At 35.9% G+C, this 22317-nt stretch overlaps 1 protein-coding gene across 4 annotated transcripts in view; it reads left to right on the forward strand.

Annotated features, from left to right (window-relative positions):
* LOC132149626 (RNA binding protein fox-1 homolog 3-like) overlaps nucleotides 1-22317 on the forward strand; it is a 162557-nt gene that overhangs the window by 107641 nt on the left and 32599 nt on the right. For all 4 annotated transcript variants that reach the window (XM_059559014.1, XM_059559016.1, XM_059559017.1 and 1 more), the window contains 2 exons: nucleotides 14238-14471; nucleotides 18474-18611. In XM_059559014.1, coding sequence (XP_059414997.1) covers nucleotides 14238-14471; nucleotides 18474-18611 — 372 coding nt within the window. The remainder of the gene's footprint in view (nucleotides 1-14237; nucleotides 14472-18473; nucleotides 18612-22317) is intronic.

Here is a 22317-nt window from a genome sequence, read left to right on the forward strand (position 1 = left end):
AGTTTTACAAATGCTAGAAACGTGGCTTTCTAAGGAAAGATTGCGATCAAATAGCACACCTAGGTTCCTAACTGATGACGAAGAATTGACAGAGCAACCATCATGTCTTAGACAGTGTTCTAGGTTATTACAAGCAGAGTTTTTAGGTCCTATAATTAACACCTCTGTTTTTTCAGAATTTAGCAGTAAGAAATTACTCGTCATCCAGTTTTTTATATCGACTATGCAATCCTTTATTTTTTCAAATTGGTGTGTTTCACCGGGCTGCGAAGAAATATAGAGCTGAGTATCATCAGCATAACAGTGAAAGCTAACACCATGTTTCCTGATGATATCTCCCAAGGGTAACATATAAAGCGTGAAGAGTAGCGGCCCTAGTACTGAGCCTTGAGGTACTCCATACTGCACTTGTGATCGATAGGATACATCTTCATTCACTGCTACGAACTGATGGCGGTCATATAAGTACGATTTAAACCATGCTAATGCACTTCCACTGATGCCAACAAAGTATTCAAGTCTATGCAAAAGAATGTTGTGGTCAATTGTGTCAAATGCAGCACTAAGATCCAATAAAACTAATAGAGAGATACACCCACGATCAGATGATAAGAGCAGATCATTTTTAACTCTAAGAAGAGCAGTCTCAGTACTATGATACGGTCTAAATCCTGACTGGAAATCCTCACATATACCATTTTTCTCTAAGAAGGAATATAATTGTGTGGATACCACCTTTTCTAGTATCTTGGACAGAAAAGGGAGATTCGAGATTGGTCTATAATTAACTAGTTCTTTGGGGTCAAGTTGTGTTTTTTTGATGAGAGGCTTAATAACAGCCAGTTTGAAGGTTTTGGGGACATGTCCTAATGACAATGAGGAATTAATAATAGTCAGAAGAGGATCTATGACTTCTGGAAGCACCTCTTTCAGGAGCTTAGATGGTATAGGGTCTAACATACATGTTGTTGGTTTAGATGATTTAACAAGTTTATACAATTCTTCCTCTCCTATGGTAGAGAATGAGTAGAACTGTTCCTCAGGGGGTCTATAGTGCACTGTCTGATGTGATACTGTAGCTGACGGCTGAATGGTTGCAATTTTATCTCTAATAGTATCGATTTTAGAAGTAAAGTAGTTCATAAAGTCATTACTGCTGTGGTGTTGGGAAATGTCAACACTTGTTGAGGCTTTATTTTTCGTTAATTTAGCCACTGTATTGAATAAATACCTGGGGTTATGTTTGTTTTCTTCTAAAAGAGAAGAAAAGTAATCGAATCTAGCAGTTTTTAATGCTTTTCTGTAGGATATGTTACTTTCCCGCCAAGCAATACGAAATACCTCTAGTTTTGTTTTCCTCCAGCTGCGCTCCATTTTTCGGGCTGCTCTCTTTAGGGTGCGAGTATGCTCATTATACCATGGTGTCAAACTGTTTTCCTTAACCTTCCTTAAGCGTAAAGGAGCAACTTTATTTAAAGTGCTAGAAAAGAGAGAGTCCATAGTTTCTGTTACATCATCAAGTTGTTCTGTGGTTTTGCATATGCTAAGGAATTTGGATACATCAGGAAGATAACTAATGTCAGTAAAGAAACACAACAACACTCTGCACAACACGAGCAGTAGCTGGGGGATGATAAAACCGAGGCTGGTTTACGTGATTTGTCCTCTATCAGTCTCAAATTGGCACTTCATCATGAAATCATTCCCGTTTCTGCTGAAAGTCATCAGATGCTCACCTGCTCCTTGACATTTCTGTCGTTCCCGTCTAAATCCAGCCTGGATTCTGTGGATTCTGTTCTGAATAAAATCAAGCCCTGTGTTTTGTAGCTCTTTTTTTTTATTATTATGGCGTGAATGGCGGACTTCAGCAAATGTCACAGAGAGATGTAACGAGTGTAATACTGAGAGATTCCCAGCTCTGATAGATTCATGTGCGAGAAGAACATTTCAGAATATTTATGGCATATAGTGGTGTATGTGATGAAATATACTGCAGGTTTATTTTAGGATGTAATTCTGATCTTTGGTAGAATCTGTGGCTAATATTATTGTTTAAATATTTCCAATGTAATATTCTTCTTGACTGAAGTGTACTTATTTTCTATCTTTCTTCTGGCTGGGTTAGAAGATTTCCTTAAGAAAAAAAAGTGTCAAGAAAATACTTTTCTTGAAAAGAGAGAATTCTGCTTAAGAATTGCACTTAGAAACATTCTTATGAATTTCTTGGAATTTATCTTAAAAAGATTCTTAAGACAGTCCTTAACTTCTTTCTAAAGGAGATTATTTGGGATAGGCCCTTTCAGATTATGTCTAGCAATAAAGTTTCATTTCTGTTCATTGTGATAGTGAAGTTATAGCAGGTTTACTTTTTGGAAGTAGTTATGATATTTTGTTGGAATAAATAGGTGTGTCTTGAGAATACAAATCTTTGTAACAGTTATTTTCTAATATTCTAATTTAAGGCAGCAAAAATAATAATAATAATAATAATAATATTTCTATTCTCAAAAAAATAATGTTATCTTTTATTAATATTGCTCTTAAGACAAAACATACGCATCTTAAATTCTCAAAGTATGATAACCACCATCATATCCATCATATCCCCAGTTTATTGGTTGTTTCAAATTAATAGTTCATTATTGGTAAGAACTATCATAGACTCTCAGAAAAAAGGTAGGCCTACAAAAGTTGTCACTGTGGCGGTACTTTTTCAAAAGGCACACCTTTGTACCTAAAGAGTCCATACTGGTAACATAAAGGTACATATAAAATCCTAAAGTGTACATATTAGTACCTAAAAGGTACAAAAGTGTCCCTTCTGAAAACGTACCGCCCCAGGGACAGCTTTTGTACCTTTTTTTCTGAGAGTGTACAAACACCAAAGTCTTTTTTTTTAAGATAATATTTGATCACTTATCAAGAATTGAACTTTCTCTTCTTTAAGAAGATTTCCCCAGAATCTCTCTCTCTCTCCTCTAATGTCGATTTAATGGCTCTCTGGCTGTCCTGCCACCTCAGCGTTTAGTTTTCTCCTCTCAGTATGGCTCTCTCCCCCCGGGCATCGCAGCTGGCCGCTCTGATGTGTCCCACGCAGAAGGAGTGGGCGGTTGGTCCGGGCGCTCGCGCACTTTTATGTGTTTCTCTGCCGCGACGCGCGATCCTTAAACCCTAAAAGCCTCTTCCAGAAAACTGGAGATTCGGCTAATAGATGTGCATCTGCTCAAACCCCGGTGAGCTCCATTGATTTCTGGATGATCTCGAGCCGTGATGGATTCGTTTTCCTCTTCATAAAACTCTTCACACTCCAGCGTTTCCCGCCAAAACCCACCGCCGCGTCACGAGCGCCGAGAGACCGCGTCCTGAAACGCAAACAGCCGGCCGATCTCTCCTCCACACGCCGCTGCCGCTCTAATTGGCTCGGTTATAGAGTTGGGTGAAAGTTTGGAGGTGGGAACAGCTGGCGGAGACGATCTGTGGAGTAATATCTGCATCAATCTCCGACCCACACGCCTCCGTCCGCCCACCGACGCGACACAAATTCCTCACACAACTCTCCAAAAGTCCTCCGATCAATCGATTCTCTCGCGCTTTCCACCTACTCTTTCTCTCCATCCTCTTTCTCTCCATCCTCTCTCTACTTCCACCTGTTTCACTCCTCTCGTCTGAGGTGACGTGTTCTTCAGTAGCTCCGCGGTTTTAAAACACATTTTCCACTAACAAACTAGATTTCTAGCATACAGCAGTGTAACTTTATAACAGGAACAGGACACGAACTTGAACAGTGTATCAGCCAGTCAGGATCTAATATTTCAATTTATTTTATTTTATTTATTTTTTTTTTCACATTTTGTGTGTTCATGTTATTTTAATTATACATGTGGATGGTTTGTTTTGATTTGCAGATTTGTTACTCAATGTGTGTTACAGTCTTTTTGCAGTTAATTTTCTATTATTTATTATATCATATTTTATATTAGTTTTACATAAATATTTAATGATTTGATATTTTTAAAATTAATGATATTTACAGTTTAAATTATTTAATAAAAAAATATGTTTTGTCTGTATCTTGCGGTGTGTCACTATGTAGTTTTTTTTTTTGCTTTTTAAAAATACATATTTAAAATAATTTCAAATGAAAATATATATATATAAAGAAGGTACAATAAACTTTGTAAATTAATTTAAATATTTGCTCCTTATGATGATATTTATATTAAAATGATAAATTCATGTGACTTAAAATATTTAAAATTTCTACTGAGCTGAGTGTGTAAGATCACATCCTGATTACACTTTTCTTTTTAGTACTTTTATAGCATATATATAGCAATATATACTTTGAATTCAGTTTTATTTGTATATTTTATAACAGCTCACACACATGCAGATAAACTGATTAAAATGAAACTGAGGAAGACATAATGCACACACACAGAGAAAGTGGCCGTGGCATCAATTATGGGATGTATGTGGTCACCAGCGCTCCATCCATTTGAAGACATTTAATTGGAGGAAGGCGCTGAAGTGTGTCGTGTCTCAGTCTCTCAGCGGTCAGTAATGAGGCCAGCTGTGGGAGGTTTTGTCAGTTTGCATCATATTGTTTTACTTCTTAACTTTCTCTCATTAGAGCTTGTGAGTGCTGGATATCATGTGTGTCTCTGTGTGTAGGACACACACACACACTAACACACACCATTATTATGTAACATCAAACTAAAGTTTCAGCGTAAAGAGAGCACATCTTCATTTGCCCTAACATTTAAATGACAGGCTTTGGCATTTTCTGATCATATACTGTCAGGTTCCTTTTTCGAACACTTTTCACTGGTAAATCTTAATGATATGCTGGGTTTGTCCATTTTAACCCATTTTAAGTATATTATATGCAAATATATTATATGCATAATGTTTGAAAATCCCAGTAAATTAATTCAAAATCTTAACTCTGCAGATTTAAAGGTACAGGTTGTAGGATCTGCCACTAGAGGGCACACTACCAAAACAATAACAATGATGATGCTAAGGAGGAGCGTGGAATGATGGGATTTGTTGTCTTCTACCCAAAATTATCAAATAAATTGATTACTGTTTAGTCCGATGATATGAAAATGATTACCACTTGTTCACCAAATATATACACTCGTGTACATTCAAACACAATAATTGGGCATACGTAGCAAACGCAAGTTCAACGATTTGCGTAAATAGGTTTCATCCAAAGTCAATGCAAAGACGCGATCAGACGATGGATCGGACACGTCCTCGCGTGGGTCTAGAGACCCGATGCCCCGCGTTTGGCGTGTATGCCCCATAATACTAATCTTGTTGATTGTTATGATAGCATACGTTTTCTGTAAAGATACGAATCAAAACAACTCACCTGTCGAGTAAAACACAAGCGAGATCAGCATCTCTTTCTAGTTGAAGTTTGTCGCGAAGCTCTCTCCATCTCGAAAATGCAACACTGATATTGATCCTCACTCTTTCTCTCCTCTTGTCCCAAACTCTTCTTGGGTCATTTGGTTGGCCCTTACACTTATGTTTACGGGAGCTGTCCTTGTCGACAGAACCAGCGGCAGATGGTAAACAGTAATTATGTTCCATAAATAAGTAACACAATCCAACATAAAACGTGCAAGAAGTAAATAAGGAACTGCTTGAAGCAAGCTAGTGGTTTGCTGGACGCTAGACACTACTTCCGCATTTGTCCACGACACTGTTGTCATGTGGTTTCTACGTCAGTAAAGGCGGTAACAAAGGGTAACTAGCGTCATTGACAGGTGACTGCACTGCCCCGTGTCACTGTTTAGAATGGGAATTTTCTCATGATTTACAAGTAGTTGAAAACATTAGAGATGTTGTTAGTAATCAGCTGGACAGAATATATAACACTAGTCTAGTGGTTTTTGGATATTTTACTGCAAATATCTTACAAATTGTACCTTTAAGACTGGTTAGCGGTTAATTTGACTTGTTGGTTAGATATCTAGTGATTTTTTTTAGGAATATTTGGTAACACTTTACAGTAATGTCCCATTAGTAAAAGAAATAAAAATTAATAAGAACTAGATTTACTTTTTTGACTAAATTAAAATTCACATTACAAAAAGGTCACATTAGTTAACACTAGTTAACTAAAATTCACAAAAAATGATCAATACATTTTTGCAGTATTTATTAATCTTAACTAAATACAGTTATAAATACCAATAAACACAACTGTGCACTGCAGTTAGTTCATGAACTAAAACTAAAATGAAAAATAAACCAAAAAATAAAAGCATTTGTGTTACTTGAAATAAAATAAATGCTAACTGGACCTTCTTTACAGGAATTTGAAACCTTCTTAAGTTTTGTCTTGAAAGTATTTTCAGGAAAACAGTATAACTAAGAGATAAAGAAGAGTTTGAGTCTTGCGGGTGTTTGGTGTTTGTTGTTGTCAGATCAGGCAGATCATCCAGACTGATTCTCTCAAGCTCTCAGGAACGATCTCTCTTCTGTCAGAGATAATTACTCTTAATAACCGTCCCATTAACAAGATGTGGATCATGCATCATTAACGCATTTATATCCTTCATATCTTCATCTCTGAGTGCCTGAGGGAAAGATAGCACGAGTTTACTTCATGCTCCATATGAACCAGACCAAACACTCTTCTGAGCAGAGATCGCTGTACAGCAGATATATATACTTGGTAACACAAATTGCTAATCAACCAATCACATGGCAGCAACTCAATGCATTTAGGCATCTAGATGTGGTGAAGACGTCTTGCTGAAGTTCAAACCGAGCATCAGAATGGGGAAGAAAGGGAATTTAAGTGTCTTTGATAGTGGAATACACAACCATCGACTTAAGAGCATGGATCCATCCTGCCTCGTCTCAACGCTTCAGGCTGCTGGTGGTGGTATAATGGTGTGGAGGATAGTTTCTTGGCACACTTTGGGCCCCTTAGTACCAAGTACTGTTTCTGACCATGTCCATCCCTTTATGACTACAGTATACACATCTTCTGATGGCTACTTCCAGCAGAATAATACACGGTCACAAAGCTCAAATCATCTCAGACTGGTTTCTTGAACATGACGAGTTCACTTTACTCAAACGCCCTCCACAGTCACCAGATCTCAATCCAGTAGAGCAGATTTGGGATGTGGTGGAACGGGAGCTTCACATCATGGATGTTCAGCCGGCAAATCTGCAGCAATTGCGTGATGCTGTCATATCAATATGGACCAAAATCACTGAGAAATGTTTCCAACACCTTGTTGAATCTATGCCATGAAGAATTAAGGCAGTTCTGAAGGCAAAAGTGGGTCAAACCTTATGCTAACAAGGTGTACCTAATAAAGTGGCCAGTGAGTGTACATATATATATATATATATATATATATAAAAGGCATGAAGATGTTAAAATATTAGGAATATTAACATCACAATATTCATTAAAAATTATTAAATAATTATACAAATAAAAATGACTTTAATAGTGTCTATCTTCAGTTTTAGTCATTGTGCTTTATTGAATGACCGTAGTATCACCAAAGTGTTTGAAGCGTTTCTTATTTTTAATGTCATTTTTATTTTATTTTATTTTATATTTCACTTCTACGTCTGTGTCAGTCTCATTTGCTGTCAGTAAATTGTATAATATACAGTTGTCTCAAAAAAAGATTTTTTGTTTTCATTTGGTTCATCTTAGGTCAGAAATAATGTAACTATAGTATAAATAATATAGATACAAATACACATACATGCAACCATACATTCATTCAAATTAAGAACAAAAAGAGAAAAAAATAGCACCAGGCATAATTATACACTAAATTAATAACTAAGAAAATAAATAAAGTAAAAAAAATAATAATAATAATAAGATGTAGTGGTCTCCTTAAAATATTTGTTCTCAAATTTTAATTGAACTTAAATGCAACATTGGAAGTATCACTAAAATATTTGAAGCATCTCTTGTTAATCAATTAATTTAACTTTTTTTATTTATTTGTTCACATTTTTTATTTTATTTCTTGATTTTCTTTTAAATATTATTAGAATTCTTTTGTTGTTGTTTCTTTTGCTAAATCATTAAACTAAGTTTTCGTTTAATTTCAACATTTGTGTCTGTCTTATTTGCTATCATTAGATTGTACAGTTGTCATAAAGAGGATATGATAAATTTACACTTAAATGTGACATTAATAGTATCACTAGTATCACCAAAGTGTTAAAAGCATCTTCTTTATACAGGAAGGTAACTAATAATACTGCTAAAAAACCTTTTTGCATTACCTCTCAGATGAGCCCTCGTGTTGTCTTCAGAAAGTGATGTTAGCAGATGTTCTGGAGTGCAGCAGGTTTGATCTGTAGTGTTCAGGACAGTGGAGGCTTGTGCTGCAGCTTTATTAGCGTTGTGTGTGTTTGTGTAGTGTGTGTGGTCCGCTGAGAGTCACAGGCCTCCTCGCCGTGTGTCATAAGAGCTTAAAATGATCTTCTGTCTTTTTGCTTTATTAAGACACATTCAGTTCTGGGTCTCAGAGGACGTATGGGTCGCAGATGCTACTGTAGACCATTACTGCCATGCTCCAAACTCCCAAAACACACACGCACACATTAAGACTTCACCTGAGTGGCAGAACACCAAACTTTCTTTGTGTGTGTGTGTGTGTGTGATACCGTACACACCCGTTTAATGCAGAAAATAGAGATTTATCAATAACAAATTGATCTGACATCTTCTAAAGAACTAAGACTTAACTAGAATTAAGGCTATTAAAATTGTTTTTGGAAAGCTGAAATAGAAATGAATGCTTAATATTACACAGAAAATGTAATTGCATTATGATTGTAATTTGGCTGTGACAACTGATCGTGCTCAGACGGACCGACGGTCTGTTCTTTACCCTATCAAAAATTGAATAAAGGCACCTCAGTGTTGACAGAAGGCTGAAATAAAAATTAAAGCTACATTGATTTGTTTTTTACTTAAAAAAAATCAAATAAAAAATATAACAATAGAAGGTAAGTAAAATGTTAGTAAACACTAAAATGATATATAATTAACACTAAAATAACACTTGAGCAAAACTCAACACTGTGATGTTAAGAATGTTTTGGGTGGTATATATATATATATTAGCATTATATAAGTATTATATATGAATTAGTATATAAATAAAACTAAAACTGACTATAGTGACTTAATTAAATTCAGGATAAATATGAGACCAAGTTTACTATTGGCCAACTTTTGGCCAGGACATCTTTCCTGTCTCAGCAGATTTCTCTCACTCATGCAGGTCAGTATCTGAGGTCCAGACGTGGAGGGTTGTGATGCTTTCGGCAGACGGGGAACTGCTGAGACTGAGCACAGACAAGCTGTTTGTTTTGCCAAATTTATTCTCTCACAAATGAGGTGTAAAAACGACACCGCGGAGCTCTCAGCCGCACTGAATGAAGACTAATAAGCATCAGGCGATGGACAGAGCTGCTGTAAATTGGCCTGCCGCCCCTCCGCTGCTCTTTCTTGTGTTGTTGGGCTGTAATTGGAGGGAATGAGGGGATCCTCCAGCACTCGTGAGCTGCCCAGTTACTTTCCTGGAAATCAGCAAGTGCTTCCTGCTACCCTACCGTTTGTTTCTCCTCCTAACGTTCAGCTGGAATTTAGTGGAAATAAAAGACATGTTGGTGTGTAAATTACACTACTGTTAAGAAAAAAAAAATAAACATTTTATTTTATTTTAAAACTTTCTGTTCATCAAAAAGTTTATATTCATCAGTTTACTTATTTGACTTGTAATTTTGTTGTAATAATATTTCAGAATTTTACTGTTTTTACTGTATTTATTTATCAAAGAAATGCAGCATGCAATGGTAAATTTCACTCTTTACAAAAAAAAAGGCCAGACAATATAGATTTATAAAACCAGTTGTGAAAAACAATAAAGAAATATAAATATTATAATAAAAGGTACTTATAAATTAATATATATATATATATATATATATATATATATATATATATATATATATATATATATATATATATATATATATATATATATATATATATATATATATATGTGTGTGTGATTAAATGTGTTTAAATAAAGAATAAATATTTTATCTAAATATATTTTAAATGCTTGCAGTAGTTTAAATGCGGTTTCAAAAAAAAGAAAAAAATTATATAAATAAGTATAAAATAACAAAAAAATATATATAATTTAGTTTAAAAGAAAACAATGTACAATAAAAAAATTAACTTGATTATTCAACTTTCTTAATTTTTACATCTACATTTTTATTTTACATTTTCAACTTCTGAAAGGTTTTGTTTTTTTATTTATTTATTTTATTTTATGTTTTTTTTTTTGTTTGTTTGTTTGTTGTTGTTTTTTTGAGGTATAAACTTTTCACTTTCAGGGTAGACTCTATACACTTGTATAATTTGTGTTACATCTTTATAAATCTTGCCAACCCCAATCTTTCGATCAGATCAGTGTATTAATGTAGTTTACCCTGGTGATTATCAGGACGGCTCAGGTGGCTGAATACTGATTATCTGTTCATATGTAAATGTGGGCGGTCATGTGTTATTAATATTTAAATGTGATGTCGTTAGAGGGGGAGAACCTCACCTCAGCTCAGTCTGGAGTGTGGTGTCTGTGTAATGGTGAGGGATGTGAGGGCATCGGGGCAGGACTCGTGGAGTTTGAAGCTCTCTCCGAGTCTCCTCTGATTTACCAGCCTCATTTTTTCTCATCTGCTTCATCTGCCCTCAGAAAACGTGTTTGTCACGCACTTCAGAGCGCAGTGGAGATCACACACGGAAGCGAGCACGGCAACTCTGTGTTTCACTAATAAGCTCCTTCTTCTCCCTGTGTGACTCGAAGCGAGCCTCTGAGTGTGTGTGTGTTTCGCTGCTTTGAAACTCATCGCTGCTTTGTACTGTGTTCTCCGTTGCATCATGAAAGTGTTTTGAGAGTTTTTAAGTGGGCTAAAAAGGTCATTTTGGTGCACTTTCAGGACTGGAAGCTTGTTTCTGCCACCCAACGTGAAGTAAAAATGATAGTTGTGACTTTTTATCTCACAATTCTCACCTTTTTTCTCACAATTTTGAATTTGTTTGACAATTCTGAGTTTATATCTCACAATTCTAACTTTTGTTTTTGCTATTATGACTTTTTTTTCTCACTATTTGTTGTTAACTTTTCACAATTCTGTATTTTAAAAGCATAAATTTAGACTTTTTGTTAGTATTTGTATGTTCTCACTACTTATTTTCCATATTTACACACAGCTTAAACTAACATTTATTTCAGGGTTAAAAAAACAAACATTTGTATTACTTGAAGTAAAATAAACATTTAAATAAATAAAATAAAATATTTTAAAAACTTAAACAGCTCATTGCAAAGAAAGCATTTTTCATTTAGTTTGTGTTGAAGTACTAAAGTAAACGAAGCTGAAATAAAAGTGAATAAAAACTATACAAATGACAAAAACACAAGATGATAGTGGAGAATATAAAAATAGGTATTGATACAAACTATACTAGTCTCAATGCTGAAACCACACTGACTGATTTACAGTGAAATTAGTCTGAGCTGATCTCACTCCTGTAACATCCACAGACGCTCTGAGCTTTAATTGGGACTTGCGGTTGGTTCAGGATCTCTCCGTGTAGCTTTAGTTCGCTCTCATTTACAGCGGCTGACGGCTCTGGCCTCATTAAGACTCCAGCAACAACAGCTGAGACAAACATGGAAAACTGGAGTGCATTTATCTTCTTCCTGAGATTGCATCCACTCTGTCGGTTTAAAACAGATTCTTATTGTGTTCTTGTGGCTAGGATTGACAACCTAAGAAAAGGAATACAAAGGACAGTTGTGGTTTTTCATAGCAATATATATTTTATAAGGTTAAGAATACTCTAAAAGTTACTTAAATGTAAAATGTTTTTATCTATTTAACAACCTTACCTGCAGTAGTGAAAGATGACTTCCCTTACTGACGATATCTTCCCTCGAGTAAATTGCATGTAGACAGCATATTCCTTAAATCGGGACAAACGACACTCCGTATGGCTTTCATACGGAATGCTTTTTTTGATGCCTTAAATACAGGACAATTCTGTATTGAACGGAAATGTTGGCAACCCTGGGCTTGGTGTGGCCTAAATACTTTCACAAATGCGTTCACAACTATGCAACCATGTTATTGAGCTCTAAATACATAACAATGAATGGTGACTTTTGAAAGCAAAAGCCGAATCCCAAACTTTTTGGCCGATTTAGAAATTGTGACCAAAAAGAAACACGTCTAACTATATGTAATGTACTGTAGTTAGCGTTTTTTTCAACCTATTGTCATAAAAATGCACAATTTATATGGAGGCTATTCCTTACTGCAACTTTCGCAGCAGTTTCAAAGAGAAATGTCCACTGAGTGCGCTAAAACACAGGTTAAATACGCTAACCCTGGCACAATTTTTTATTTTTTTTTACGTTGAAATAGGTACGTATTTTGGTGTTTTTATTAAGCTGCTTCTAGTACGTATTGTGGTGGTTCAGAATTCAAAAAAAAAATTCTCAAATCCCCTCTCCTTCATCGGTTCGCTGAACTTGCTGAACACATCTGCATTTTTGTGCGTCTTCTCCAGACTGTTAACTCAAAAGGTGCAGTGCTGTCTGCATTTGGGTCGGTTCGAGGTCGTATTCACACCTTAAACGAACCATACCAGAGTTCGTTTGGAACCGAACCGAGACCACCTCTTCAGCTGGGTCTTGGTTTGGGCAGAGTGCGATTGCTGTGTTCACACCTGCCAAAAAGATCCTCACCAATTTGAAGTCATATCATGATATTCTTCAAGTAATAGTGTGAAAATTACGCTTTATTAATTGAAACTCTGTAAATTTGTGTGAAAATGAAAAAAAGGGTGTCTGAGTTACTGCCTCTATAGTGTTCATTTATTTTGGAAACTGCAATGATATGTACTTATTGGTACGTATTTAGTGTCTTGCTAAAAAGTGCACCCAGGTACGTTTATGCCATGAGATCAGGCAGGGTTTTTTTGTTTTTTAATTTGTAAAGCCTGACATATGAAATCTAGGGATGTCCTGAGCTGATCTCAATGATTGAATGAATGCCGGTGTCATCCCTAATGAAATCATAGAAAAATTATCTGTAAAATCAGTTTTTGAAATTGAAAGGAACACATTGACATTGAACACATTTTTTTTTTTTTTGTATCGTGATACATCAGGCTTGTATGGCTCACATAGTGAAGAAAATTGAGCAGAAAATAACAGCTAAATTTAGTTCAAAGGCCCAAAACTGAGAAAATAAATACAGTTTGGTACAGATACTTATATTTATCTGGCCAAAAAGTGATGGAATTCTGGTAGTAAATCAATGAAATATATAAAATAATTGTTTAAATATGATGATGACTGAGAGACAATCAACACCTGAGATTTGAGATGTTTTGGAGGCTTGTGAACAGTGAAAGTAAAGCTTCTGGAAATCTTTCTCAAAAGCCTGATGATCAGATTTGATACATTTGAACAGTTCTCTCTAAAAAAAAAAAAAAGTTGTATATATATATATAATCTGTACAATCTGAAAGAGTTTATGTGAAGATGCGTCTGAGCGCTGTTAGCATTAGTAACCTGTCAGGAAAATCAAAGCTCTCAGTCAAAACATCATAAAGGAGGCTGACTGGAAAATCCCAGCGGCCTCTGGTCCTCCAAGCGGCTTCTGCAACACAGAGTCTGTTCATTAGTAATGATCAAGCATGTCTGTAATCCTCCATGAGACAGGATCGCTGTTTTCTTGGCCTATTTGATGTGAGGGGCGGCTGTATTCCCCCATCGGCCCATCAGAGGCGCAGATAAAAACGCCTCACAGCAGACTGGGATTGAACATACAGTACAGCCAGTGCAGGGCAGATTACTTACAAATTGTAGTTACATGATGAAATTGCAGTCAGTAATGTAATCTAGATTACTCATTTAAGGTAATGTAATCGGACTACTTTTGGATTACTTTTGGATTACTTTTGACCTTGTTTATTTAACTGGGATTATTGTTGTAAAATGTAATAAAGTCTAATTACAAGACATCCAACATTTTTGGAATCTGACTGCATGTGCTACATTAGTTCTAATCAGATACCCAGCACTGCGTATATGTGAAAGCCACAGGGGTTTAATCTATGCTTTCATTTGCAGGGTAATCAGGAGGCCAGCAATCCGGTGGACGCCATGGCACAGACTTACACCCCGCAGTTCACACATCCCCCGCAGAACGGCATCCCCACCGAGTTCACCACACTTCCCACGCAAGACTACGCAGGACAGAACCGCGTCCCGGATCACGGCCTGACGCTCTACACGCCGGCACAGACTCACAGCGATCTGGTCAACGCCGACAGCAACACACCAGCCATCAGCAACACAGCACTGGTGCGTCAAACACACCACTCAAAAAGGGTTCTTCCTCATTATTTGTGTCTTGTTTTCCAGTGCAAATATCTAAACGTTCTAAAATCAAAAAGCAGCCATTTTTTAAAAGGTGGGTCATTTTTTTGTCCCCTTTGACACTCTTTGGAATAACATGCACTGATGAATCATTCAAGCAATAAGACCACAAGCATGCACTGAGAATAAGGGTTTAGGTTAAGGGTTTCATTAAGAGACGCTACACCACTCGAACTTCGTCTGATGAACCTGTGTGTCCCGGAGCATCTGTAAGTGGACAGGGTTCATCTCGCATGAGTCAGAGTAAAAATACTGGGATGATGCAGTGATTATTAAGCCGTGGAGGATGCGGTGCATGAGCAGGTGTGTGCGGAGCTGCTGTGTTTTGGGAGTACATGCTCCTCTGTCCAAAATAATGAGGCGAGAGCGAGCGTTTGACGCCAGTGTAACGACGTGTCACCCTCGCTGCTGTTAGAATGACATCATCGTGTATTACTAGCTCTCGCCTGCAGACAGAGTGACACCGAATAAGTGCCGTGTCTGTTTGCATCATTCCTGCTTCATGCAGTCGGAAGACTCGTTTAAATACCAACACTATGTGTTCAGTGCATTGGGGAGCATTAACACGAATTCAATGCAGTGCCGTTCTTGTTGACAGATTCATTAGTTTTTGAGGCCTTGTGTAGCCTATGGCGTCTTACAGAAGAAGCTACGTTTTCTCTGTGTAGTTTTCTCAGCGGCTGTGTTCAGAAAATCTTCTCGTCTTTTATTGCTGTAATGCTCTTTTGGATTTCTGCTTTCTCTTTTCCTCCTGGCCTGTTTTATTTTTGCGTGTACATGGTGTAGCATGAATAATTTAGCGTAGCAGAAAGGTGGACACACTCGCTCACACTTGCTAGTTAATCTCGTTGGTCTGGGTGGATTTCTCACAGATCAGTCTCTTATAGTCTTTCTCTGGCTGATAATGTGGTTTATATATCTATATATATATATATATACAGTACAAACCAAAAGTTTGGAAACATTACTATTTTTAATGTTTTTGAAAGAAGTTTCTTCTGCTCATCAAGCCTGCATTTATTTGATCAAAAATACAGAAAAAATTAATATTGTAAAATATTATTATATTATTATTATTAGTTTTTTCTTGAGCTTAGGATACATGTAGTAATATTTAATAAGATTTATACTTTAAACAAGAAAAACAAACAGGCAAACCAGTAAATAAATAAATAAAATTGATTAGAGTATTTTTTTTTTTTATAATTTCTGTAATTTATTTAATAATCACAATTATTGAAAATGTATTTGGATTATTGAATAAATGCATTCAACTTAATAAAAATATTTAAATAAATAAATAAATATACATTTATTTATTTATTTTCACAGGACATGAATTATTAGGTGTGTTTTGGTGTAATGTACCACTATTTAGTGAGGTTTATTCTTACAACAATACTAACATTATTATCAATAAATAGATAAATGAATGAATTAATTAATTAATTTGTATAAATTAAACAATTTAAATTTGATATTTTTATATTTTTAGATTTATATTTTTTATTTTATAATTTCTATAATTAAGTTATCAAAATGATTGGAATCCAATACCCTGTTAGCGAACTGGTTTAGTATTTCTTGTGTTAGGCATTAATCTTATTACATTTAATGAGGTTTATGCTTACAAAAAGAAAAACAAATTATTACAAATAAATACATTTTATAGATTTAAAATCATTTAACTGTATATATATATATGCATTTTCTTTTTTATATATTTTTATAATTTATTGTATTGTTTATTAAAATCTAAACATTTAAGATTAAATTTGCTATTTTTTATTGACAGATGAAAGATCAGATTATTTTTTCTTGTGTTAAGCTTAAATCTAACCATATTTAGTAAGAATTATGCTTACAACAATATTAAAAAGGTAAAGCGTGAGTCACCGTGTGATATTAAGCTCTGTCCTCACGGGGGAGGGGGCGAGCCTCCTGTCATTACCCAGGGTGCAGGAGCGGGTCGGTGGCCTCAGAAACACACGGGCACAGCGATTGAATCAGACAGCTGTCAGTGAGAACAGAGCGTGTCAGAGCGCAGGCGAGAACTATAAAAGAGCACAAACGAGCCTCGTTACTGCCGGAACAGTGATTATCATAATGGCAACAATAAAGCCGACGGTCGTTACACTGGTGGAGATGATGATGATGCTGCGGTGATAAATGAGAACGATGTATCACACTCCTCCCTACAGCAGAGCAGCACGTTGAGTGTGTGTGTAATGAATGATGTACTGCATGTGTCTGCATGATCATACGTGTGATCATAAATCACGCGCCGCATGATCCACACCAGCAGCAGCAGCCTGTGTCTCACATGTAGAAGAGAGGAAACAGATCCACAAGGTGAATGTCTGTCATCAAACAGGTCATGTTCAGGTCATATTTGACCCTCAAATCAAAAGAAAATGTAAGATATCAATATTTCTGGAACATTATTATCATGACTTTCAAACACATTCCACCGTTTCTCATTTCTGTAATGCAGAAGGAAAAACGTATACATAATGTTATTTAAATTACAGCATTTGTAGTATTTTTTATATGTCATTAAGTTGCTGATTAAAAATAAATAAATAAATTAAAAAATCAAAATCAAAACATATAACAGTTCTTTTTAGAACATTAACATTCAAAATGACTCTATTACAGCAATGAGAATATAATGAGAAACATCACTGAGAACTATAAACAAACATATGCATTACAGTAATGAGATTTGGGGGGTAAAAAATAGTTTATTGGCTTTTTTTGTCAGTGCAATGCAATAGTATTAAAATAAGGCTTTTATGTGATTTATCCCTTTTTTCTTCTTTTTTTTGGTGACCAATGTTATTTTAGTATTATTTAGATTATATTTTTACTGACAGTTTTAATTGGTTTTGATTTTATTATTTTTTATTTTAATTTCAGTAATTTTGTTCTGTGGTTTTTTACATTTTTATAATTTTTTGTAGTGTGTATATATAATATATCAGTAGGCTTTAGTTTTTATTACTTTTTATTTTAGTATTTTATTTAGAGAAATGCTGAAATGAAGGTAAAAAAAAATATTTACATTAAGTTCAAGTTTTCATTTTATTGAAAATTAATTAATTTAGGTTATTTAGTTAATTTAGTTAATGTTATTTTATTTCAAGTAACAAAACCTTTTTTATGCTTTTAGTTTACTATAATAATGCTGCAAGTGACATTTGAGGAGTTTTTCAGACAATAATGCAATATATCACAGAGGATATTTTCATGTTTTCATGAGATCCACGAAATTACTTGTAGATCTGACTGCATGTGTGTGTGTGTGTGTGTGTGTGTCTCCGTCACGAGCTGAAGCAATAATGTTGGTGCTGTGTTAATGTTTTGATGAAGCCCATGATGCTCTGGGGAGATTTGTTGAGGTTGTTGCCATTGTGTGTTCATGCATGTGTGTGTTTGAATGAATCTGAACATTTGTTACTTCAGTGATGACATTTTGATGACATGCTGCTGTAAGCGAGTGTGTGTGTGTGTGTGTGTGTGTGTGTGTGTGTGTGTGTGTGTGTGTGTGTGTGTCATTCTGCTCGACTGAGCTAGCGGAGAGAGAAAACATCTGTCAAACACTTCTGAAGTTTCATTTGTGGCGGCTCATCAACATAACGATGGAAACATCAAGCCAATGGCCTCGGAGAGCACGAGTGTGTGTGTTTGCTGGATATTTGTCAGTATATCTGGTGTGTTTGGGCTCCTCAGACAGTAACAGGTGGAGATTATTAATCCTATAGTAGATGTATGACCTCAGGTAGGCTACAATAACTCAATGTCTGTTTAGTGAAAAATGATATCTGCGGATGAGTATGCTAACTTACTTTCCTTGATCTGTCTTTGAGTCTTACCTAGAGGCACTGATGAACGGATGGCTCTCTTGTCTTTGTTTTGCTCGGACAGACAGAAGACGTGACGCAAACAGAAGTTTCCCAGCAGGTGCTGCATTTAGAGTCCACGGAAAAACAGCAGCCCAAACGGTTACACGTCTCCAACATCCCCTTCCGTTTCCGCGACCCGGACTTACGGCAAATATTTGGGGTGAGTTTGACAACTTCATGCACTATTTCACATTTATGTTTCGTTTCAGCCAGCAGCTTCTTTCTTGGTTTCATCGCCTGGAGATTCATGCTCTTTAAAGGAAAAGTTGACACAAAAATGAAAATGTACTCACCTTCAGACCTCATCTGACTTCATCAGATTTGGAGAAATGTAGCATCACATCACTTGCTCAGCTATGGATGCTCTGCAGTGAATGGGTGCCGTCAGAATGAGAGTCTAAACAGCTGATAAAAACATCACAATAATCCAAATCCATCAAATGCCTTAATGATAGATTTGTTTCTAATAAACACACAGCTTTTCACTTCACAAGACATTAACTGATGGACTGGAGTGGTGTGGATTACTTGATTATTGTGATGTTTTTATCAGCTGTTTTCCTGCTCAATATTTTTGTCTTGTTTTCCACTGCAGGTTACATTTACTTGAGAAGCAAAATTACTTATCAAGTCATTTAAATTCTAAAAAAGTAATTTATACTAATTAATTGCTATCATTACTTAAAATATCAGGTCTTGCTTTCTGCAAAAAAAAAACAACAACAAAAAAACTAATAAGTTTGAAACCGGAGAATAAGAAATAATCTTGTTTTCCCTTTGAATTAAGTTCATTTTTCTTTCCTCATTAGTCTTTTAAGCATAAACTCACTTAATTATGAAGATCTGTTTATTTATTTATTTCAGAAAACAGTACTTAGCATCGTAAGTTGTATATTCATGTTTATTTAAGAATGAGGATATATTTGTAATGGGAGTTTTTTGCAGTGTGGGAGAGAAATGTGAGAGAAATGTTCCCACTTTCCGAATATCTGAATTACATGAACTGTTCTCGACAGATGATGTGGCGAACTTACCTTTAGGGTAAATAAGATGACTAGGGGCTCACTAAATGCGCACACACACACACACACACACACGATCTGCTTCCTTCTCATTTGCTAGAAATCATCTCAATCATCTTAATGACCTGTCAGCAGCAGGCTGGCCAGAAAAGCTGCTTTAAACAGCGCTCGTTTGTTTGGGCTGGTGTCGGCTGGTGGCTCTGTCGAAAAGATGATGTTAATTACAGCACAGACTGCCGCTTAGCTGTATAAATTACATACAACATGGTCTGTGGCCCCTCGCTCACTTCCCATCATGCTCTCTGATAGCAGGATTATTGTTCTCTGAGGCTGCCAGGTTTGTGTATGCCAAATCAGCACAGTAATTAGCTCACAGTTATTGTACATAGGAGGCGGAGAGATATAGGATGTAAACCTGATATGGATGCCAAAGACGATATGGACAACTAGAGACATTTGTCTAATTATCACTAACCAAGCTGGCATTGTTTCTTAGTCAGTAGTTTTGTCTTGATTTCTATTATAAATATCTAAACATTCTTAAAAGATACAATGAGAAATTTGCTGAAATGTAGTATCACATCACTTGCACATCAATGGATGCTCTGCAGTGAATGGGTGCCGTCAGAATGATAGTCAAAAAAGCTGATAAAAACATCACAATAATCCACACCACACTAGTCCATCAGTTAATGACTTGTGAAGTGAAAAGCTGCGTGTTTGTAAGAAACAAATCCATCATTGAGACATTTGTAACTTCAAAACATTGCTTTCTGGTTAAAATACGTAATCCATAATACTGCTTTCTCAAATCAACTTGTCTGAATCAGGAGAGAAATATGCTCAGATCAAAAACAAAACAAAATCAAAACAAAACACCTCTAAAAAAAAATATGTGTGTGGATTTTGATGTGAGAAAAGAAAACAACAGGGGATTGACTTTTTAAACCGATGGAAAGGTTATGGATTATGGACTCATATTTTTCCCGGAAACAAAGGTTTGAAGTTCAATAATTGGTATTATGGAAAGAGGATGAGTTAAAAATGCGTTAATGTTGGATTTGTTTCTTACAAACATACAGCTTTTCTCTTTACAAGACATTAACTGATGGACTGGAGTGGTGTGGGTTACTTGTGGATTATTGTGATGTTTTTATCAGCTGTTTGGACTCTCATTCTGACGGCACCCATTCACTGCAGAGCATCCACTGCTGAGCAAATGATGTAATGCTACATTTCTCCAAATCTGATGAAGAAACAAATACAGAAACATCTACATCTTGAATGGCCTGAGGGTGAGTACATTTTCAGCAAATTCTCACTTGTTTTTCTTCAAGTAAGCAATTTTCACTCAGAAATTGCTTGAAGTAGACAAAATGAAATAGTATTTTCTTGAAAATGCACTCCAATAATCATTAGTTTATTTACAACTTAAAAAAAAAAAAACTTGTTTTGTATTGTATTAATGGACCACGCACCGCTGTAATTGCTTGAAGCACTACAAGGCTTTGAGTGCATGTTGAAAGTTAGCCGCATTTGCATAAGACATCACAAAAGGTAAACAAAGGCAATATGGCCATACTGTAAACCCAACACCTTGAGGCCCAATCTCTTGCTATAAGCTCCATCTGCCTGCACGGACTCAAGTAAGCCATGCTAATGACTCGGTCCCCGCAGTAACAAAGCTTGGCGGCATTGATTAGCCTCGTGGCTAATGGAGATTTAGCCTGTGGTGAGCAGGGCCGAATGTTTGCCAAGAGAAAGCAGTGTGGCTAATTAGCTGCTTGGCTAACGGAGAGTCAAAGCTAAATGAGTGGGGCGTCAGGTTAGTGTCGCAGGCTAAAGCGCTGGAGTCTGGGAGTCACTAATGAGTGCAGAAATACAAGGCTCATTATCCGGAGCCGAGTGGTTTATTCCTGAGGATGTCCATATGGAAATGTGTAGAAGAGAGCGTTCCTGGAAGTAAAACCTCTGGCTTTGTGTTGGATTTTGGGGTGTTTCTTCTTACCATCTGCCTGTGGGTCTCAAGGGCTGCTGGGAATTTCTCTCACAGGGGGCCTTACATTCATCTCCGGCTTTCCCGCTGTGCAGACACTGTTATCATTGCACCTGTGGCTCTCCTCTTTTAAGAGACGGAATTAAAATCTGCTTAAATCGGACTCCTGTGAGATGCGAACAAGTCTTCATCGGCATGGAGAAACCACTCGCATTAGAGAAAACCCCGCCAACCAGTGCACTTCAAAAGATGCAGAGCTCTGAAACTGCCTTCAATACTGCTTTGGTTTGCAGAATACAAGAGCAGCCTTTTTTTTTTTTTTTTTTGCAGGGCACTTTGTGCATGGAGTAATTCCCTGTTCTCCCTGTAATCCAGCTCCTGATGGAGATTGGTTTTACTCTGGCCATTCAGAATTGAATTGACAATGCCTTGCAAACTGCAATTTAATATCTGAATATGAATTGAGGTTGCAAACAGGATGCAAAATTGCTTAATGAATTGAAATTAAAGAGTGATTTTCAGCTAAAAAAGCTAATTTCATTTTTTTTTTTTTCAAATGTATCAATCTTCAAAAAGACTTTTTGTTTTAAAAATGTCAACTGTCATTTGTATCTAGAAAAGCACATTTTAATGTAAGTTTTAATATTCTGTTTAATAATGTTTAAAATAATATTTTAAAAGTTTTATGCTTCACACACAAACCAATTTGTTTTATTTAGTTTATATATTCATCATAATTAATAATACTAACTTTTGTGAGCCAGGATGGAAGAACATAATTTCCCAGAAAACACTGCACCAGTTTTGAATTTCTTTGAATGCATTTCTATTAAAATCACACCTTTACG

Source organism: Carassius carassius, chromosome 9 (genome assembly GCF_963082965.1).
Source record: "Carassius carassius chromosome 9, fCarCar2.1, whole genome shotgun sequence".
Taxonomy (NCBI): domain Eukaryota; kingdom Metazoa; phylum Chordata; class Actinopteri; order Cypriniformes; family Cyprinidae; genus Carassius; species Carassius carassius.